This window comes from Uranotaenia lowii, unplaced genomic scaffold, assembly GCF_029784155.1.
Source record: "Uranotaenia lowii strain MFRU-FL unplaced genomic scaffold, ASM2978415v1 HiC_scaffold_39, whole genome shotgun sequence".
In the NCBI taxonomy this organism is placed as follows: Eukaryota; Metazoa; Arthropoda; class Insecta; order Diptera; family Culicidae; genus Uranotaenia; species Uranotaenia lowii.
The window spans coordinates 76,028-98,767 of record NW_026598300.1 but is presented as its reverse complement, the minus strand read 5'-3'; the positions used below and the strand labels follow the sequence as shown (position 1 = coordinate 98,767).

The 22,740-nt window shown below is 35.1% G+C and overlaps 2 protein-coding genes across 2 annotated transcripts; one reads left to right on the top strand and one right to left on the bottom strand.

Moving 5' to 3' along the window:
* Positions 1–1,476: 1,476 nt before the first annotated feature.
* On the bottom strand, positions 1,477–16,982 carry LOC129760051 (polyserase-2-like). Its single transcript, XM_055757629.1, has 2 exons — positions 16,094–16,982; positions 1,477–2,298 (listed from the first exon to the last, which is right to left on the bottom strand). The coding sequence occupies exons 1-2, from the start codon at positions 16,953–16,955 to the stop codon at positions 1,484–1,486; spliced, it is 1,677 nt and encodes a 558-aa protein (XP_055613604.1). The 5' UTR covers positions 16,956–16,982; the 3' UTR covers positions 1,477–1,483.
* Positions 9,071–9,701, top strand: LOC129760052 (ribosomal protein S6 kinase alpha-1-like). The gene is made up of 2 exons (XM_055757630.1): positions 9,071–9,344; positions 9,434–9,701. Exons 1-2 carry the CDS (start codon positions 9,097–9,099, stop codon positions 9,678–9,680), a joined length of 495 nt encoding a protein of 164 aa, XP_055613605.1. The 5' UTR covers positions 9,071–9,096; the 3' UTR covers positions 9,681–9,701.
* Positions 16,983–22,740: the final 5,758 nt, after the last annotated feature.

Below are 22,740 nucleotides of genomic sequence, written 5' to 3'. Positions count from 1 at the left end.
TGAAATTATGAATTTTTCATGATTTTAAAACTTTGCTTAACATCTCAATTTGAAATCATTGAAAACGGAATTGCAAATTAAAGAAAAAAATAGTTTATAGAAAAAAATGAGGATTTACGAAAAAAATAAGTAAATCGTGAAAAAACTTTTCGAAAATTGGCACAGAAAAAATTTGCCATAGTTAAGCTCAATGAAACTTTTGAATGAAAGTGATGATAAAAAAAACCATTGCATCGGTTCGAACAAAAAAGGGACTTTCTCAGAAAATGGTCCAAATCTTCATACGAACCATAGAAAGACTTACAATATATTTCAGAAGCATATGATGTTTTTTGTAAAACAAATTCTATTCTCTTAAGATTTCAAATCAACTTAAACAATTATTGAAAAATGATCAAGATTGAGTGATGAACCTATTCATTTTCGGCTGGTTTAATCATCTTAAATTTATAGTAATGTTTATGCAAAAGTACATGAAATCGTTTAATTTATTCCTTTCCAGTTTTGTGTTTGTCAAAAATTTTTCTTTATTAAAATTACGAAAAGCTATGTAAACTATTATTACCTAAATTTTATATTAATGCGGCCCACCGAAAGAATTTCGAAATAAAACTTACCTCTGCTTTAACATTTTTCAAACTGAAGAAGAAAAAATCAATCTAAATATGAGATATTTCTATCTGCTTTTGTTATTGAAATAACTTTTGATAATAGGTTAAAACATTTAAGAAATTTTTGCACTTTTATCGAAAAAAACAATTTTTTTTAATATCAATTATCAACTTTCTGCGAAAAAACTTATAGAAGTTTTAAATTTGTAAATTTTTCCTCAGTGAACGAAGTTTCCAAGAAGTTGTAATCCAAATTATGTTTAAATATTTTTTAAAGTAAAAATTTAATCGATCTCCGGTTTAAACAAATTCGTTAAATGAAATGATTTTTTTTTAAACTTGCTGCAGTAATGTCAAAAATACTTCTAGTTATTGTAGGACACAAATGAACATTAGCAGAAATGAAAAGTTTGAAATAATGATTAAACATTTTGATCGATATAAACATGGAAATAAATGGTTCAAGTTGAGTGTGTAAAAGGCCTTTTTAGAAACAGTAAAAAAGAGAGCAGGAAACACAGATGTTCGTGAAGCAATCAGTTGATTAACAAATTTTGGCAGTCACAGACGTTTTCCAAGTGAATGTCCGGAAGATGCCTTAGAAGAATCCGACAATGATTTCTTTATCAATTTTATAAAAACTGTTGAATTTTTTTATTATTTTATTTCTATTATAATTTTTTGAGTTCGCGTGGTTAAAATGGGTAGTGTTAGAAATCCATTTCCTTATGTACTGGGTATTTTTGGTATTGTGGTTGTTTTGAGCTTAATTTGAATTTCGAAAACTGCGAATGACAGGAATCTCCAACAGAATCTAGTCTAACTGTCGCTTTTTGGTTTGCTACTTTAGACATAATAATAAAACTTGTTGACTAAGTTTTAGTTTTTATTTTACTTTCGTAAGTTTCAATTTTCTCAAACTTGAATGTTGCACCGTTTTTCTGGTCAGCAGTGAGATAAAAGGCCGCATCAGTAAAAACTAAAGGTATTGAATTGTCCAACTTAAAACTTTCTGGATCAAGGCTGCCGGCTGATAAAATTCCCCGCAACATCCACTGGTTGGTATCGGGATCTAAGTAATATAGTCCGGCACCACTGTTTCCTATTCCGGTTTTTCCAAATACAATTTCAGCACAAAAACTTTGTTCGTCAACCAATCCCGTTTTGCGTATGTACTCGTGCGCATAACAATAGTTGTGCGAAAGTGTTTGAAAATGTACTTCGTTGAACGAGATCGGAATGTGATTTTTATCGAGATTCCAGGATGGCAAATGACCGAGCCTATCAAATGTACTGCTAAATGGAACACTGACCCTCCAAAGACAAATCGGCTGAATGTAATCGCTGTAAATTATTTTCGATTGCAATTGTAGCAGAGCGATATCTTGGCGTAGACCGTTTGTGGTCGTTTTGTTGGGAACAAAAATTCTGAGAACTTCGTGTGCTTGGATAAATTCCTGTCCTCCGATCAGAGCATAAGGTATACCAACTTTAACAGTTAACATTCGCGAACCATTTATTGAATCCGTATAGGCCGTGCACTGTGCAGCTGTAACGATAATCTTTTTTGACACAATAGTACCGGAACATCTGAAGGTATCTGAGGAAGGTTCCCTGGAGTATATAGCTGCGCGCCACGGCCAGGATGCTTCCAGGTCGGTCAGCTTTCGTCGACCGCAAGATGAAGCTGAAAAGGACACAAAAATGTGACATTGTTTAAAAAAAACTTCAAAACAAAAAAAAAAGAGGTCATTTTAAATTACAGCTTTTCAGTTTTAAATCAAAGCAGTTGAACCCAACCTTGGGAAAGTGGTCACATCAGTTCTTGTCTTACAACTCCGAGAAAATTCGATGGTTCTACGAGAAACGCGGCTGCCCGCATACTAAAAAACTATATCTCAAACGGTCTATACGATTCCTCAACTGCTTCAGAAAAAGTGATTCTCTCTGTAAACGTAGCTCTTCTATTAAACTTTACTTCGATGACAAATTTAAACGATAAAAACGAAACGTGAACCTTCATGTGAAAAAGTGATGGTATCTGGAAAGGTGATACAATAGCAAGCACGATTTCCTTCAATTTTTCTGTAATCGTAAAAATGCTAAAAATGATCTCGATCGGTTCGAACCGTTAACCATACCGTCCATAACTTATGTCAAAAATGAGCAAAACGCCGGTCAGAGATGCCAGACAGTTTTACAAAAATCAGTACGAACTTATAAACAAATCTCTTATATAATTTTGATATTCTGATACGACTCTGTAGCGTTTCAAAAACAATAATGGAACTTGAAGGTATGCTCATACATCATACTAAAAGAAGTTCATTATCGCTTTTCGCGATGTTTTTAATAACGTTCTAGTTGGAAATAGAGCTTGGAGTACCGATGGTGTTTGTGGTTTTCGTTGATGATTTTATCATCAGCATTAGTTTTTTTTTTTTTTGAAAGATTTTCATATTAACTATGATTGTCTACTAATAATACTAATACTAATGAAACTGATGAATACCACATACTAATCTAAATCTATAGTAGGGGCCGTTCAGATACCACGTGGACAGAAAAATGAGATTTTTGACCCCCTCCTCCCCCTCCGTGGACAAGCGTGGACATTTGGCAAACCCCTACCCCCCTCCCCGGATGTCCACGTGGACAGATTTGAAAAAGTTTTTATTTTAAACACCTATATTTTGACAGTTAGAAAACACCACTTTTTGCCTTTTTGTTATAGAAATGGCTGATTTTGTAAAACCGAATAATAATTTCCTGATATAAAAAATATTGAAATTTTAAATTTCTTAATTATCATATTTACTACTTGCTTATTGCTTAAACTTAAACTGGAAAGATATGCCATTTTAAGATTTTGATTTAAACATCTTAATATTCATTCTCCTTTAGAAAATATTTTGAAAGTAAGTATGTCCACGTGGACATCACCCAAACCCCTACCCCCCTCTCCGTGGACAAGCGTGGATATTTCCATATCCCCCTCCCCCCCCCTAAGTTGTCCACGTGGTATGTGAACGGCCCCGTAGATGTAGATGCAAAAAAAATCATATAAACATAAAATTTGCTTTTACATGGTGTATGGCAATCTCGAACAGAAACATTGATTTAAATTAAACGGAATTCCTCATTTCAATCAATTAGTCATTAATATCCTTCCCATAATCATCCAGATTATCTAAAATATTTAACTAAAAATATCGCATCTCAATATCTATAAACATATTGATAAAACATTCAACCTGGCACCACTGACGCAATCGTTTCATTTTTGTTTTGATGCGCCGGTCATTTCAGTTTGAAGTTTGAGATGCTGACGGGCAACCTTCACGCTCGAAATTAATTAACCAATTATCGTTAAAAAGTAACCATTTTCACACCTTTCCGCGTTAAGTGATTTTTTGGTTTTTTCCATAGAAGTCATTTTTTGACTTCTCGTGAGAAGTGGAAATGTGGTTACTTTTTAACCGCAAGAAATTATAGCGGAGAAGTTGAAAAACGGTTAATTTTGAACCATATCGCATAATGGAAGGGAAACAGGTGAATTTTTTCTTTAAAATACTAGAGTTTGGAATGTTTTCAACGGAAAATGAAAAATGATGCTGATTTAAGAGCAGTTTATTTATTTTTATTGATATCGATAAAAAGCTATCGTATTTATGGGGAGGAACGCTACTCACACACGTTTTCCATGTGATTTCTAGAACGGGTATTACATTCATATTTTCTTATGCAAATCGGTAGTACATCGTTATCGAACACGCGTATTTATAACAATAATAATAATGAATGAAGAGACCACTTATTGAGTAGTGTGACAACTCCCAAGTAACAATTTTAATTTTATAAGAAACTGGAAGAGAGATATAAAACCTCGTTATAAAACGACGTTAAGTTTTATAAACCCCATTAAAACATGTATAAAACACCTATAAGAGTAAAAAGGCCCACCTACAGGAGGTTCTGAAGAGAACATTACAAGAACCTTATACAACCAGTTTTTTTCGTCAGCAGGTTAGATAATTAATTTTCGATGCACATTATTTTTTTTGCGTGAATAATTTTCATCCGGGAAAGGTTTTGAAGTTGCTTGTATTGGTATAAAACGAAAAATATATCATTCGCCAAGACTTAAAAAAAAAACGACTAGCGACTAATAAAAGTACTGTTATGTTTATAATATATTTATAAATAGGTTTCTCGATATCTTAACGGGTTGCGCTTTTATTTTTATCGATTAATATTTGAAAAAACTGGTGAATAAACCGCGCGCCTACTTAGACTTGCGGAATAGTAAATCTTGAAATAGAATAATATATTACAAACCAACTTTTAGCGATTCTAAATCTGTGTTTTTTTTTCTTAAATTGAATAGATGGCTAAATGCAAAAACCACAAAACAAATAAAAACTCACTATAGCTGTTTATCATTATTATGCATTTATTTAAACTTTTCACTTCTGTTAAAGAAACACTGCTCCGAAGATGGCTACCGCAAGCTTGATTACAGGGGTTCTTTACTCGCTTCCGGGCACTTTTAGGAGCCATCTGAATTTTGCAAACTCCAAAAGTTGATGGTATCTGCTTCCGTCAAATTTGACCCGCCTCCGGCAGATTTTTGGGAAGTTTGGCGAAGTTCTGCAATATAACCAAACAAAATAATTTTCTCATTTTAATAAGAATGAATTGAAACACCTACAAGTTCTTCCTTGCTTTGTCGAACTTATTCCTACAGGATCCGGCTGCTAACTCTCGAACCGCTCCTATAATGGCCAAGCAGTGGCGACAGCAGCTCTTTACTGAACTTAATTGTGTGTTCGCCGGAAGTTCTTAAATCTGCTCCAGTTTCACCTCCTCGAGTATTCGGATCCTTATTAGAAAATAAGCCGAAATTTCAGCTTGTTTACATTGCAAACTGAGTTTTTTTTTCTTTTTTCAACCGTTTGAAACGTCATTCACGCTCATTCAAGAATACCCATTTCGGTTTTATAGCAAAGTTTTAAAATTGCTGTATAGAGGCCTTGAATGCCAATAAATAGAGGGTTAATATGAATAATCGTGAACTCGATAGAGGTTTTCAAAACAGGTTGTGTAGTCGTTTTGTAGCTGTCTCGCAGATAGTTTTTATAACGATCTTCGCAAAATAATCTTTACAGCCTTCAACGCTTTTTCAATCCCTTTAAAAAACCTCCCTATTTTCTTACAAAACTATTAGGAGTTTAAAATGTTGCTTGGGACTGGAAAACTTAGGAACCTCTTCGAGCTTTGTTTTCTTAGATAATAGGATTCTGCAATAGGATTACTGCAATTTGAAAGTATCATGAGAATCTTCTAAACAGTTCTATATTACTTAAGTCGTATTTACCACCTTGTTTACCCATCATTTAAGGGATTTGGTCATTGCCGCTGTACCAAATTGCCATCACACTGTGAGTCTCGTCTCGTCTCGAAGAACATTTCCGCGGATCAGATCAGCTTCTACCGTAGGGGAAAAGTTCATATAACGCCCCATGTGGCTAATACGCACCACCTTTGTTTTGAAGAATCTGAAACATTTGAAGCCTGCAAAATATTACCAATTTGTTCTAAATGCTGTGATTGGTCGTGGCAAGTGTGAATTTTTCCTTAAAATGCCCCTGTGTCGTGATAATTTCACAATTTAGGTTTTTCGTCATTTTGATCTAAATTTTAAAACACTTTCAATAAGGTGTCACCAAGCAGAGAAAAATGAATAAGACAATATTTTCTGACACATCGATAGAGGAGAATCTAAACTATGATTTTATGCTAAAAAATCATACTGAACTCGCAAAGGTATGCTTTTTATGAGTATGTTCTATCACGGACCATGCGCTCGTTATAACGCGCCAATCGTAGTAGGCTGAAAATAGCATTAATTTTTCAAAAAGGCCAATTTTCATTGAAAATGAACAAAAAGTCTTAAACCATATTTTGAGCTGTTAGACACGAATGCCACAAGGTGGTAAAGTGTCATAAATAAACCTAAAAAAAAAAAAAAAAAAACATATTTTGAGCGTTAATTCAGCCCAAAAAATCTACTTTTCATTTTTTTCAAAATTTTGATTAGTCCATTTTGATTTTTTTTTCAGTCAAAGTGTCTGTAAGTATTGGTGTGTTTTTGGTCTTCGGCTGCTTTCGGGTGTGTTCGGCTGCTAGGCGCATATTGAATACACAGCGGCGCGTATTTGCAACACAGTTTTGTTCTGTGGCTTTGAATATGGTTTTTAAAAATCAAGTTTTTGAAGCTACTATAGCAATTTAAGTAATAAAATATCATAGGAATTTGTAGAAAACACTTTTCTTCAACGATTGCACCCATTTTCAACACAATTTTTACGTGGAATACATAGAAAATCAGCCATTCGCTTAGGTGGCGCATAATAGGGCATGTTCCCCTACTCTTGTACTGGACGATGCACGAATACTCTTGGGCTCGTGAAGAATCAATCAAAGCGACCGAACTGGATTATGTGCTTCTAGGCTATCAGCTTGTTCAAAAGAATTCCAGGATTTGTTTGCAACTGTCGACGGAGAATGGGCAGTTTTAGTTTTCAATGACAAAAAGTGAAAATGATTATCACAAAGTGCATAAAGCACATATTTACCTGCTCGATTTTCGATGCTTTGCGCATCACAATCATATCGTTGTCGTTCATTTTACTGCACATTTCGAGAATGTTTTACATATCTGGTGAAAACAAATTTAATCGAAATCATATTGTTGCTGAAAGATACCTTGTAGTGTACTTTGAAGCATGTCCACTTGCTGATCTGGTTGGTCAGAAATTTGGCGAAAAAATGACTAGAATCGTCTGTCTGGACTGGACTGGATGATCCGATGGACTGGATGATAAACCAGATGATTTTTTATTCTTGTAGGATGATTTTGGTTCTTCGAGTTTGATGCTAAAAAAATGTAAACAAGAGGATGCCAGTATACTGAAATAAAAGAAAACATGTCTTAAATACGAAAACAATTCTGAGAAGGAAATTTCTTAAAAAAAAAAAAGAAATTGAGATCATTACCGCAGAAAACATCTTCTATTGCACTTTGTAGTAACATTAATTGGGATTGCGGAAAGTCCTGAAGCGCACAACACTTGCAATACAAATTTAAGTAAACGAGCTTAAGCTGGTTGTTTTTTGCCAGCCTTTTCGCTGCTTCTGTTTTTCTCTAAACTTCCGATCATTAGTTTTAGTTCCTTCCACACCGTGTGATGTTTTCGTTGCACATCGGCAGAAGATTGTGTTTACAAGCGGTGAAGAAAAAATCCTTCCAGGTTGCAACGTTGTTTCCCAACTATAGAAGAGCATATTTCAATCGTGATTGCATCGAATACATCCCGAAGCCGAACCGACGGAATAGTGGGCGACGTTCTTTTCTGTCGGCAGGCGGCAACTGCAAACTGGATGAATGTTTCGATGGCTGGAAAGATCTCACCTTGAGGCTTCTTTTCACACTTTATGGGACTCACCACAGAAATCATGATGACATGACAATAGTGCAGATTCCAAAGCTGACAGACTTCTTATGAGGCAAAATATTTGGGTTTTCCGTACGTTGGTATATTCGGCAAACTGATCTGGCCGTTCCTTTTGATCGATCGAACGTGACCCAGGTATATGCCCCCTGAGGACGAGTTGAAATAAATAAATTCCATCACTTATCCAATTCAAATCTACTTACCAAGTTGACGGGCGTAACCGAATTCGATTCTACATTGACCGGCATCTCCGGTCGCTTTCTGCATCTGACGAATAATTGAATCACTGTTCAGGGTTACATCTTCTGGTGCGGTCGTTTCAGGCCAGTGTCCCAGGCTAAGTGATTGTAGCGATAGCCTATTAATAATAAAAAAAAATGATTCAAAAGAAAGTTTTCAATATGGGGGCCATTCAAATATTACGTAACGCGTTTAGGGGGGGGAGGGGGGTGTTAGAGTTTGTTACGCTTTGTGGATTTAGGATAGAAAATCTTAGACGGATGTGTTACGTAGGGGGGTGGGGGGGTTGAAAATGACCGAAAATTGCGTTACGTAATATTTGAACGGCCCCTATGGGAAAAAGCAGCAATTTGTAACAGATTCAAAGAAAAAAACACTTACCATTTAAGAGAGAGCGGTTTTCCGGATAAGGTCTTCATGTCTTTTGAGTTCCCAATAATATGTGGAAATGGTATAAACACTTTAAATTAGATTTTTCGTTCACAACAGCAAACGCGACCAACAAAACTTCCAAAATGGCGGTGTTCTTTTATTTTATGGAATTTTAACCAAATTTGTGTCAATGTTGAAGAACTTGCGCCGTGGTTAAATTTTTGCAAAAAATATCGTTAAAAAATAACCAAATGGGAAGTTCTCCATCGAAAACCAAAAAATGATTCAATTTTAAACATAAATGGTTAATTAAAATCGAGCGTGTTCCCTTCCACGGTAGCAATCGTAACGATACGATGAACCAGATCCTGAAAACCAAACTTGGGATACCAGAAAATCTGAGCCCGGAGGCTCAGAGTTTGTTGCGGGCCCTGTTCAAACGCAATCCCCAGAAACGGTTGGGAGTTGGCCCAAACGGTATCGACGACATCAAGCGGCACGAGTTCTTCTCCAACGTCGATTGGGACGCGTTCGAGCGGAAGGAGGTGCGACCCCCTTTTATTCCGGCCGTTTCCCGCGACGATGCGTTTTACTTTGACACGGAGTACACCAACAAATCGCCAAGTATATGTTAGCTTGTGAGTTGAAGTAGAGAGCTGGGACTAATCGAGGGGTTTGGTGTTTTTCTTGCAGAGATTCCCCCGGTGGTCCGGTTAGTGCGAGTGCCCATGAGATCTTCCGTGGATTCAGTTTTATAGCGCCCTGTTTGCTGGACGACATTCAGAATCAGATGGGTCCCAGGGCACCGTTTACGAACGAAATTCCTGGCGTCAAACCGGTCGCCTTTGCCGATGAGCACGCAATGATGCAGGAGCTGGGGCGGGGAACGTTCTCCGTTTGTCAGTTGTGTGAGAATCGTACCACCAAGAAATTATATTAAAATTCAATAAAATGATAAAATCAGAAAAGATCCGCCATTCTTATCCGAAAATCTCCCATAAACATTTAAAAAATTACGTCTGTGATTGTGCTCTTTTGACGAACGATCCCTTAAACGGTTTGAATAACGTTGGAATAAAGTAAAGTCAAATCGTTAGAGAACTATTTACGTTAATGTTTAGGCATGGGAGCTCCTCCAAATAACTATAACGATTACAATCCGATGATCAAAATACATTTTCCACAAACGGTTTTTCAACCTAAACTGGACTGCATGTAGAACAGTTCTGCCATACAAGTGTTTTAACAGTTTTTAACAATTTCATAACCTAACGACATATTAGAAATACTGTGAATTTGGAATTCACGATTCAACTAATGTATTTCACTGCTCGAATAATCGTTTGCTAAAGGTTTTTTTACGCTTCATGAAATCGTCGTTTAACTTTTTAAGAAATCGTTTGGTTACAATCCTCATCTATGCGGGTGTTTTCTTTGAAAAGGGTCTTTAAATGTTGTGTGGTTTACATTATGCCTATTTGAGTGTTTGCCTCGAAACGTGTAGAATCCGACTACTATTGTGTGAGCGTGTATGTACTCAGCTCTCGGTAGCAGGGTTGCCAACATTTATTTTAAAAAATCAGGGAACTTCCGAAATAAAAATCAGGCAAAGTCAGGCTACGTTAAAGTAACGGAAATTTCGCTCAAAGTGATGACCTTTTTTTTTTTTTGGTCATCGCTCCACATTTTCACTCCAATATGTGTTGTGAACCTACTTAGTTGAATAATTCTGCTGCATCAAAGCAATCAAAAGATAAAAATATTCCTTTCAATTCTCTTTTTCAATAAGAATTAACAGGAATCTTTCGATTGCTTTGATTCAACCACTTTTTCACTTCAGCTATGGTACCTACTTCAGTTTCTTACTACCCATTTTTCATGACATTCGCAAAAATCAGGCAAAATCAGGCATATTTTCAAAAATCAGGGAAAATCAATGGCTTTTCAGGTTGTCAGGCAGAGCCTCGAAAAATCAGGCAACGCCTGAAAAATTGATGAGTTTCATCAAAATATACTGTAGGTTCATAAAATCCAACATCAAACCAGCCGTTAAAAATCTAACAGACACAAACAGTACACATTCTGTAAGTCGAACAAGTAAAATTTTAAACACAAAAATTAATCCAGCAATTTTTCACATTCACATTTGTGCTGTTTTCAATGATATTTGAAGTGACTGAGAAGCCAAAACGTCCTTAATTTGACTGCATTCACCAGTCGCAGATCCATCTTCTTAAATGATAAAAAATACTTAATGTATGTATGCACATAATGATTTCAAATTTAACGTTGTAAGTCCGATTGATGCTCAAATTTCCCTAGAATTTGATGATATTCTTTCTGAACAAAAAGTATTTGAAAGTTCTTGTGAGACAAATATTGACGAACTTAAATTGATTTTCAAAAAATTTAAAAATATAAAAGCTCCGGGGGAAGATGGGATTTTCTACATTTTTATTTAAAAGTTGCCTGAAAGCACCTTAATTTTTTAGTTAAAATCTTCAATAAATGTTTTCACTTGGCTTATTTTCCCAATAAATGGAAAAATGCCAAAGTAACTCCAATTTTGAAACCTGGAAAAAGTACTTAAGAGCCTTCAAGTTATCGACCAATTAGTTTGCTTCCTTCTTTAATTAAACAATTTGAGAGAGTTATTTTGAATGATTCACATTAATCATAATTCTATTTTCCCTGATGAACAATTTGGTTTTCGTCATGGACATTCTACTATACATTAACTTTTGGGTGTAACTAATATGATTAACGCTAGCAAATCTGAAGGTTGCTCAACTGGTGTTGCTCTTCTTGATATTGAAAAAGCTTTTGACAGTGTTTCGCACAAAGGATTAGTAGCTCGATTTCATTTTCCTGTATATCTCACCAAAATTATTCAAAACTATTTAATTAGCCGCAAGGCCGTGCGAACGGCGGGGGAAGGGGGTTTAGGGGTTTAACCCCCCCCCCCCCCCCCCCCATGAAGATTTTTTCCAAGTAAAATTTTCATCGTAGTAACGGAAAATTACGTGATCTTAAAATGTATTAAAAAATAAGAGTTAACAAGCAAGCCAGAAATTTTTCTCGCCTTTGGCGGATGTTAGCCTTAAATCACCCTTGGATTGAGACATTTCGATCTACGGCACTATTTGACGTTCACGAAATGAAACTAACTTTGGTTCTAAATTGCGGTAGGGGAACATGCCCTATTATGCGCCACCTAAGCGAATCGCTGATGTTTTATGCATTCCACGTACAAATTGTGTTAAAAATGGGTGTAATCGTTGAAAAAACTGTTTTCTACAAATGCCTATGATTTTTTGTTACTCAAATTGCTATAGGGGAAAAGTTCATATAACGCCCCATGTGGCTAATACGCGCCACCCTTGTTTTGAAGAATCTGAAATATTTTAGGCCTGCAAAATGTTACCAATTTGTTTTAAATGCTGTGATTGGTCATGGCAAATATGAATTTTTCCTTAAAATGTCCCTGTGTCGTGATAATTTCACAATTTAGGTTTTTCCTCATTTCGATCTAAATTTTAAAACACTTTCAATAAGGTGTCACCAAGCAGAGAAAAACGAATAAGACAATATTTTCTAACACATCGATAGAGGAGAATCTAAACTATGATTTTACGCTGAAAAATCTTACTGAACTCGCTAAAGTGTGCTTTTTATGGGTATGATCTATCACGGCCCACGCGCTCGTTATAACGCGCCAATCGTAGTAGGCTGAAAATAGCATTAATTTTTCAAAAAGGCCAATTTTCATTGAAACAGAACAAAAAGTCTAAATCCATATTTTGAGCGTTAATTCAGCCCAAAAAATCTACTTTTATTTTTTTTAAATTTTCATTAGTCCATTTTGGTTTTCTTTTCAGTAAAAGTGTCTGTAAGTATTGGTGTGTTTTTGGTCTTCGGCTGCTTTCGGGTGTGTTCGGCTTCTAGGCGCATATTGAATACACAGCGGCGCGTTTTTGCAACACAGTTTTGTTCTGTGGCTTTGAAAATGGTTTAAAAAAATTCAAATTTTTGACACAACTTTAGCAATTTGAGTAATAAAAAATCATAGGCATTTGTAGAAAACACTTTTCTTCAACGATTACATCCATTTTAAACACAATTTGTCCGTGGAATACATAGGAAATCAGCGATTCGCTTAGGTGGCGCATAATAGGGCATATTCCCCTACCGCATTTTAAACAAATTGGTAATATTTTGCAGGCTTAAAATGTTTCAGATTCTTCAAAACAAGGGTGGCGCGTATTAGCCACATGGGGCGTTATATGAACTTTTCCCCTACTTAAAATATAATTTTGAAATCTAAAAATAACTGTTTTTTGAAGGCTTACAAACAAACATCTCTCCTGATCAAATTTAAGCATTTAGGATCAAATGAGTTGTTCAGTGTGAAAGTTAGTGGTCATTTGAATTTTAGTGGTCATTTGATAATAGTTTTTGGATATTGAAAAAAACGGTCATTTTCCATGAAAAAGCCCGTATAGAAAAAATGGCTAAAAACCCTATCAAATGGTTAAGTTTGAAGAAAAAAAGAACATGGGAACAGCATGAGAACTTGGGAAATTGCATGAAGGTAAAATTTAATTTGTTTATGAGGCCAAAAAAATTGAGAAATGTTTATAATTTTTGCCCCTAAATGTATGCAGCAACATTGTCCATCTTTCAAGTCTTTTTGTTTTTGAAAACGTTGAAAAATTCAATTTAATCCCCACAAAATACTACTGTTATCGATGCTTTGAGCCTTCTGCGCTCAATAGCATCAAAACAATAAATTTGAACATGTCGAAATACGTAAAACCCAGAGTGATCAAAGTTACCCCGAAACCCGAAATCTGGTTTTGTAACAAACATTTAATTATAACCACCAATGTCGTTTGAATTTACTGCAATCAATGATAATGAGCTTTCAGATATTACGAAAAAGCAATCCCTTCCAAAATATTCGAAAATTAATGAAAAAAGTAATCAAAGTTCCCCAAGTTTACGGTACTTTTAAAAAATCTTGTAAATGAACTTTGTATGCGCTTGTTTCTTCTGTTCAACTCATCGTTGAAATCCGGGGTTTTTCCTCAAGTATCGAAAGATTCTTTTTTTGTTCCTATTTTCAAGTCGGGAAAAAGTCTGACATTAAAAATTACCGGGGTATAGCAATCTTATTGTGCATACCGAAACTTTTTGAAGCAATAGTGAATGAAAAAATATATAATCAATTAAAAACACTCATAACTGAAAAACAACATGGGTTTGTTAAAGGACAATCTACAACGACTTAATTACTAGAATTTGTTTCTTATAACATCCACTGCATGAATCAAGAAAATTCCTTTCGGGCTCTAAACACGGACTTCAGTAGAGCTTTTGATAGAATCGACATTTCTTTGTTAATTTTTAAACTACATAAAAACGGTTTCAGTGCAAAACTGCTGAAATGGATTGAGTAGTATTTGACAAACCGTACACAAATTGCTAGATTCAATGGTTCACTTTCGAAAAGCATCTGGTGTGCCTCAAGGCTCCCAATTCGGTTCCTTATTATTTATCGTATACGTCAATGACATTACTTATTTACTGAATCAGCTAAACGTGCTTATTTGTTGCTGACGATATGAAGCTTCATATGAAAGTCAATAACGAAGAAGATTTCAGAGTGTTTCAAAAAGAAATGAAAAATTTATTCATACAGAAGAAATCCAAAATATGAGCGCTAATATAATCATAGCAGCTTTGCCTACTAGCGACACGTCGCATACGTCGCGACGTTGAAAATAATAACGACGCATCGGGAGTTTCCTAGGAGACTTGAAGTATGCGATTGTTGGCCCAAGGAAAATGTACAGTAAATAACGTAAACAATGTTCGAGTATTACATCAAAATTGCCTACTAGACTGAAAAATGAATAACAAACCTGCGAATGACAGAAACATCGCTAGTAAAAAGGCGTCGCTAGTCCTACTGTAACTATTCGGTTTGGTGCTTTACACATAGTATATTTTACAAATGGTGCAGTAAAAGTATTCTTGAACTAAACGTGAAAAAATGTTCAAATATAGTATTTACAAGGAAAAAATATCCGTCATATGAAATTGTTACGTTAGGAAATGAGTCTGTGGAAAGAATCAATAAGATAAGAGATCCAGGTATAATATTGGACTCGAAACTTACCTTTGTAGATCACTATAACTCAGAAATTCAGAAATTAAAAAGTATACTTGGCATTATAAAACGTTAAAGTTTTAATTTTCAAGACCCATATACAGTAAAAACATTGTACACAGCTTATGTCCGATCCATACTTGAGTATTGTTGCGTTGTGTGGTCCCCCTTCCAAATTTCTCATAAAAACCGTATTGAATCCATTCAAAAACAATTTGTTCTATTTGCTTAGCGAAATCTAGGATGGTCTCAGAGCCAATTACCAAGCTACGAATCACGCTGTTAACTAAAAAATATTGAACCATTAAGTGTTGGAAGAGATTTTGCTGCAATCTCTTTTGTAAACGACAAAATTAATCAGCGTGTTCAGTCTACTCATCTACTAAATCAGTTAAACTTTTATTGTCCGTGTCGGCAGTTGAGAACCAGAAATCTGTTGATTTTAACCTCTGCTCGAACTGATTATGGAAAAAAATAGTCCAATCAATTGCCTAATGAAGAATTATGATAAAAAACTACCAGAACATAGATTTTACTATGTCTAAACAGCAGCTTCAAAGTGGTTTTTACGGTAACAGGCACTGAAGAACCTAACATTGTAGTATTTAACTTAATATTAAGATTGTAACTCCTAGGTTTAAGAATGTATAGATGTAGCCTACGATGTTTGGCGAAAGAAATGAATAAATAAATTAAAAGACTAATAAAGACATATTTAAAAAATATATATAATGTAAAACATCCTATTCAAACAAAAATTGAATAAGTTTTGTGGCAAACAAATGTTGCATCCAACCCTACTGTTGCATGATTCTCCGTTTGGTGATATCGTAGTCGGAGCATGAGATGGTTAGCAGAGCAGTTATGCATGTAAGTTTTCGAAAAAAAAATCTACAAACGGAAAAAAAATATCGATACAAAATATCAATCACAGTTTCGTTACCAAGTTCACTGATGCAAAGCAATATGTTCGCTAGTGAAAGACGGGAGACACGACTTCACGATCGAGCAAAACCGAATTTTTCCAACCAAATATTTTTTTGTTTCATTTTTAATTCTCGCGTTATACCGACGGGGTGGTAGCAAAGTAGAACTTTTGGGCAGAAAATAGGAATTTCAGCGTCAAAAGTAGAACGGTATGTTGCGCTTCAAAAGTAGAAAATGTCTAACTATTTACTCACTTGATTTCGCCTGCACCTGAATGTTGGTTTCATTTTTTATCCAGGATATGTATTTTGAAACGTCTGTAAAACCTGCGTAGCTGTCAGTTGAACAGAAATTCGTGTGATCCGGTCTCTTTTTTATGAACGATACAATTCCGGATAGATACCACCTGTCCTCTCGTTTGACAAACAATCCACCTCCACTGTCCCCGTTGCAGACCGTTGTTCCGTTCTGATGACCAGCGCAAAACATGCCATGATCAATGGTGTGTCCAAAGTAGTCACGATCACTGATCAAACAGTTCACCGGATCGATCATCGGTAGTTCCGCTTGCCTAAGCTCAGGAGACAGTTCATCGTTTTCTATCATGCCCCATCCTATCGCTGTTCCGTTCCAACTAGACATCACTGGATCCACATTGAGACAAGCGGGTAGTATGTAATCGTTGAAACGCACCACTTCTCCCAGCTCCAACACAGCAATGTCATTGCGCAAGTTATCACGGCTAAAATTGCTGAACATGTACATCTCGTGCACCGGAAATTCCTTGGTTGTAACGGAGTTCATTTCTTCTAAATTGTGGATTCCCAATCGAACAGAAATTCTTTTCCGATTCAACAGTTGGAAGGTGTTTTCGTTAAATAAACAATGTGCTGCAGTGATGACGAACTCTTTGCTGAGTAAAGTTCCTCCACAAGCGTACGTCAGGGATCGGCCATCTTTATGATAAATCGCAGCATGCCAGGGCCACTGGCCATGCTTTGTAGAGGTTCCTCCCCTTATCGTAGCTTGGTGCTGAATTTTCGGCTTCCCACAGGGATAATCTGCACCCGCCACAATGATGATCAGGAATCCAATGCAAATGGTCAAGCCAAACATTTTACAGCGATCTTTACTGGTAGGGATTCAATTTTTAACTGACGCTGATGAGAACAAAGTGAATTTCCTCCTTGAATAAAAAAAATAAGTTCTTCAATGCTGGTTATCAGCCATCATGGGAGCTCTCTGTTTACTAACCGGATCGAATGGGGGAAAATCCCCACTTTGTTGTTGTTAATTTCGTTTGCATTAAAATACCCAACTGGAATCAGAGTCAGAGTGAGAGACTGAATGAAGTTCTTAACACCAGCTTATCAATGAGACTGTATCTCAAAAACAACACAAATCGAAAAATGTCTGCTGAGCGCACATCAAGTAGGTTACTCGTGGCAATCTGAAACTTTTGCGTACCGTAAACGGGGGAACTTTGATCACTTTTGTCATTCATTTTTGAATATTTAGAAGGGTGTTGCTTTTTCGTAACACCTAAAAGCTTTAAAACACTTACTGAAGTGAGGAATATTAAACATGATCATTGATTGCAGTTAATTCAAACGACATTGGTGGTAATAATTAAATGTTTGTTACAAAACCAAACTTCGAGTTTCGGTGTAACTTTGATCACTATGGTTTTAAATTTACGTATCTCAACATCTTCAAATTTATTGTTTTGATGTCATTTAGCAAAGAAGGCTCAAAACATCGATAATAAAATTTTTTGGTTTGGACTCAATTGAATTTTTCAACGTTTTCTTTCAAAAACAAATTTACTCGAAAGATGGACAATGTTGCTGCATACATCTAGGGTCAAAAATTATAAATATTTTTAAAACTGCGACCCAGAGATGGGTCTTGACTCAAACATTCAGTCAGCGAAACTTTTTTTGTAGAGAAATGAATCCAACTTAGATGAAATTTCAGGGACTAGATAAGAAAAATTGATGTTGAAAAACATGCGAAAAAATTCGCCTTGTCTCCCGGTGAGACTTGAACCCACATCTTGCGCTGTCCAAACTTGATTCCAACTACCGTAAGATGAAATGATGGCAATAGAAATAGACCAAGAAAAATGATTATGATCACATGGGAGAGCTATTCCCTTCATTCCGATAGACATCGATACTCAACCAGTATAATATTCATACGCCAGGTTGGTCTCCTGTAGTAGAATGTTAATACATGGGCCCCGAAGAGGCGCAAGATATGGGTTCAAGTCTCACCGGGAGACAAGGCGAATTTTTTTTCGCATGTTTTTCAACATCAATTTTCCTTATCTAGTCCCTGAAATTTCATCTAAGTTGGATTCATTTCCCTACAAAAAAAAATTATAAATATTTTTAAATATTTTTTTACCTCAAAAACAAATGAAATTTTACCCTCATGCAGTTCCCTAAGTCCTCGCACTGTTCCCATTTTCTTTTTTTCTTCACACTTAACCATTTAATAGGGTTCTTAGCCATTTTTTTCTGTACGGGCTTTTTCATGGAAAATCACCATTTGTTTTTCAATATCCAAAAATTGTCATCAAATGACCATAAAAACACTTAAACTAAACCTAAACCAACAAAAAAGTGGAACTTTCATACTAAACAACCCATTCGCTCCTAAATGCTTAAATTTGATCAGGAGAGATGTTTGTTTGTGAGCCTTAAAAATACCAGATATTTTAAGATTTCAAAATTATATTTTAAGTACCGTAAACGATCTGCGGGGTAACTTTGTTCAACATGAATTTTTTGCAGATAATCATCATTAACTAAGTGTAAAGTTAAAATATCTGAAATTTGTTTACTACGTTTGAAAGCCTGTAGATTGAGGTACAAACGAGCTTAATTTGGTTTTTATTAGAAGATTTTTTATATTACTTAAAATTTAATTGTAAATTCTTAAAATATCTGGTTATTTGAAGGCTCACAAACAAACAACTCTCCTGATCAAATTTAAGCATTAAGGAGCAAATGGGCTGTTTAATGTGAAATTTTAACTCTTTTCTTAGTTTAGGTTAAGTTTAAGTGTGATTTTTATGGTCATTTGATGATAATTTTTGGATATTAAAAAAAATGGTCATTTTCCATGAAAAAGCCCGTATAGAAAAAAATGGCTACAAACCCTTTCAAATTGTTAAATTTGAAGAAAAAAAGAACTTGGGAACAGTACGAGGACTTAGGGAATTGCATGAAGGTAAAATTTTATTTGTTTTTGAGGCCAAAAAAAATTGAGAAATGTTTATAATTTTTGCCCCTAAATGTATGCAGCAACATTGTCCATCTTTCGAGTATATTTGATTTTGATAGAAAACGTTGAAAAATTCAATTGTGTCCAAACAAAAAATTGCTGTCATCGATGTTTTGAGCATTCTGTGCTAAATGGCATCAAAACAATAAATTTGAAGATGATAAGATACGAAAAAGCCAGAGTGATCAAAGTTTCCCCGAAACTCGAAATCTGGTTTTGTAACAAACATTTAATTATAACCTCCAATGTCGTTTGAATTTACGGCAATCAATGATCATGTTTAATACTCCTCGCCTCAGTAAGGGTTTTAAAGCTTTTAGGTATTACGAAAAAGCAATCCCTTCCAATATATTCAAAGATGAATGAAAAAAGTGATCAAAGTTCCCCCAGTTTACGGTAAAATTTAAAATGTCCTAATAAAAACCAAATTTAGTTTATTTGTAGCCCCATTTATATGCTTTCAAACGTTGTAAACAGTTTTCAGATATTTTATCTTTATACTTAGTTAATGATGTTAATGTTAAGGCCAGTGGTCGGCAACCTTTTGAGTCAGAAGACCCAAAAACCTCAAATGTTCAAAATCCAGGGTTTGAAAGAGCCACATTGAAGATTTATTTGTTTTGTTTTAAATGAAAAAAAAATTCAAAATAGGTATATGAATAATCAATGAACATAAATTTTATCAAAATTACTTTATAATTATTAGAGTTTTATTCAAATTCATAATTAAAATCAATTTCTGTTCATTAAATACATGGATTCTTTTCTGGATCGTCAACTGTCTTAAAATGTTTTGATTTGTTATCAATGCGTTGACAAATATTGGGTTGAGAAAATTTAGAATCCATAACAAGCTTTAAAACTACTTTGCATGATGTTAAAGTAAGGTTGCCAGAGTTTTTTCAGCAAGTAAAATTTAGTCAAATCCTAGGAATTACTTATGAAAAATCAAGATAAAAAAACCTTTTTTCTAATACTAAATTTATCAGCAGATTTTAAATTGTATTTAAGGATATCAAAAACCTTTCATGTTTATTTTAACGTAAATTGTTCAAAAATTTCGTTTAGGACGGAAAAATACACACATTTTTTTTTTGAAAGATTTGAAAATGAGAATGAGAATAAATCCAGGCAAAATCCGGGATTTTCCAATGAAATCCGAGAAACCGGCATTTATTTATTGATTAGATCCTAGGCTTCAGCCCTTTATCTTATTCTATAATATAAATTACACTTAATAACTACACCAATTGTTAATTTGTAAAAGAGCACTGCACAATTCTACTTTTAATTTGTTCTCTGGTCATGCTTAGTTGAATAATATCGACGTTTGCGTTGTAAAATGCCATCATTCGGTACATCGGTTCGTTTCGAGCGTAATTCTGGATCTGATTAGCTAGTTGAAACGGCCTTACGCTTCGTAAACTGCTACGGCCTTCGTACGGAGATATAAGAGATAATAAATATGGCGAATAATGTCTTCCACAGATTAAATCCTTTAGAAACAGTGCGTCGATCGAATTTCTTCGGCATGGACCGGAGTTTTCCGAAATTTTATTTTACAAACTAGATAAAACCGGGCAATCTGACCACCTTATGTAAGAGCTAAGGATTTAAACATATTAACAAAACCAGAATATTTATTATTTCTTCGACAAAGAAAAGCTATTAAAATAACAAAGTACAGGGAGATACAATTTGTTAAAATTATATTGCTTTTTTATGCCATTACCCCAGATTTAGCTAATCTTTTTCAAAACTCAGAAGTATGTAATCAAATTCAATTGAAAACATTTTAATCTTCAAAATTTATGCTCCTGGCAACCGGTTACATATTCCGATTAGAAGAGCATATCAAAACAATAACTTAAACCTTTCTTAATAAGAAATTTATATCCTAACGGGTGTTAAATAAAAAATGAGAATTTTTTCAATCACATATAAAAAAATTGTTTTTTTATTTTTCATCGATTTCAGTATTTTTTATTAAAAACATAATGCATTTTCTTCAAAAAAATGTCAGTGAATGTTTGAGTAAGGGCCGTGGTCTGATGTTCGACACAACTTTGTCGCGATGCTCTCACAAGAACGTCCATTTTCCGGATACAATTCCGGATTCTTGTAGTCAGTTGCTTCGTGTTCTTGGCCCTCCAATTGTTTTTATACACTAGGGCACTGAGTGAGCCAAAGAAATCCTCTATTGGGCGGCACTGGGGCAAGTTTATTGGGTTACGATCTTTCGGCACGAACGGTATTTTTTCTCCTCAAGGTACGCCAGCGTCTTCTTGGCGTAATGGGAAGACGCCTTGTCCGGCCATCCACCGACACTGTGATTTAACCGTCTCAATCTGCTCCTTCGTGTACTCCGGCGACCTCGTCTTCTTCCTGCAGACGATTCCTTCCATCTTGAGGGTACGATGGATCAATACGTGGGAGCAGCCATATTTCCGACCGGCGTCACGCAGGCTGGTTGCGTCCTTGTTGTCAAACAGCTTCTTCAACGATGTCTTCCTCTGCTTCGTCATTGTCGTCACCGGACGACCACTTCCGACCTTCCGCTCTACGTTCAGGGAACCCAGGATACGATATACCGTACTGACAGGTACATTTTCTTCCTTAAAATGTGCCACCGTGAACTTTTTTCCTTGCTGGAAATGCGTTTCGTAGAACCGTACAATGCGTTCGCGGAGCACGTGCTGTTTCGACGCCATCTTTGATTTGACTAAATTCAAACTAGCTAAACCAAACTCGCCTACTGTTTCTAGGGAGCCCAAAGAGCAATTTTCTTGGAAGAATAAAATTTTACGCTCTTTATTTCGGTTACTGAAATGTATTGAAAACATTCTCATTATTTTTTTTAACACCCGTTATTCAGTTATAATTTGTTCTTCATTTTTTTTTATTTGAAGTTTTTTCAAACTTCAATCTTTATTCTCAATGATGGTTCTAACTTTAAAAACTGTCAAACATAAGTATATAATTGTCCTTTCAACGCTTAAATTATTGACTTAGCTTTCCATATTTTCTCGGAAAAGAGCTAAAAATAATGTTTACCAAGTCACATCAGCGGCGTTCAAATCTTATCTTACAATTCTAAAAAAACTTCATGAGAATTTATTTCGCTAAACAAGTTGAAATTTTGGAATTTCGTTGAAATTGCGAATAATCCGGGAAAAAAAAGATCCTTTTGCATTGATATTAGAGCAATCGGACAGTACCGGTCATTTCCCAATAATTTCTGTGAAAATCCGTCCAAGCCCGGTTAAAACCGGACAATCTGGTTTTTTATTCAGATACACAAAAATTATCGTTTCCTGTCCAAATAAATAGGATAGAATTGAGGTGATTTTTCCAATATTTTCATGATGTAACGCGTCTAAGTTGTGAATATTTTTCGAAATGATAAGGTATTTATTTCAAAAACAATTTAGGAAATTCCAACTGAACATTGATTGTGAGAGCTTATATGAAATTCGATGAGCGTTACATTGATTAATAAAAAAAACGAAGAATCTAAGAATTTCTATATCTAAGAATTCTTTTTTTGTGAATGAGGAACTTTTAATTTCCTGTAAACTGCAGCTCAACTTTTGTGTTTGATTGTCATTTT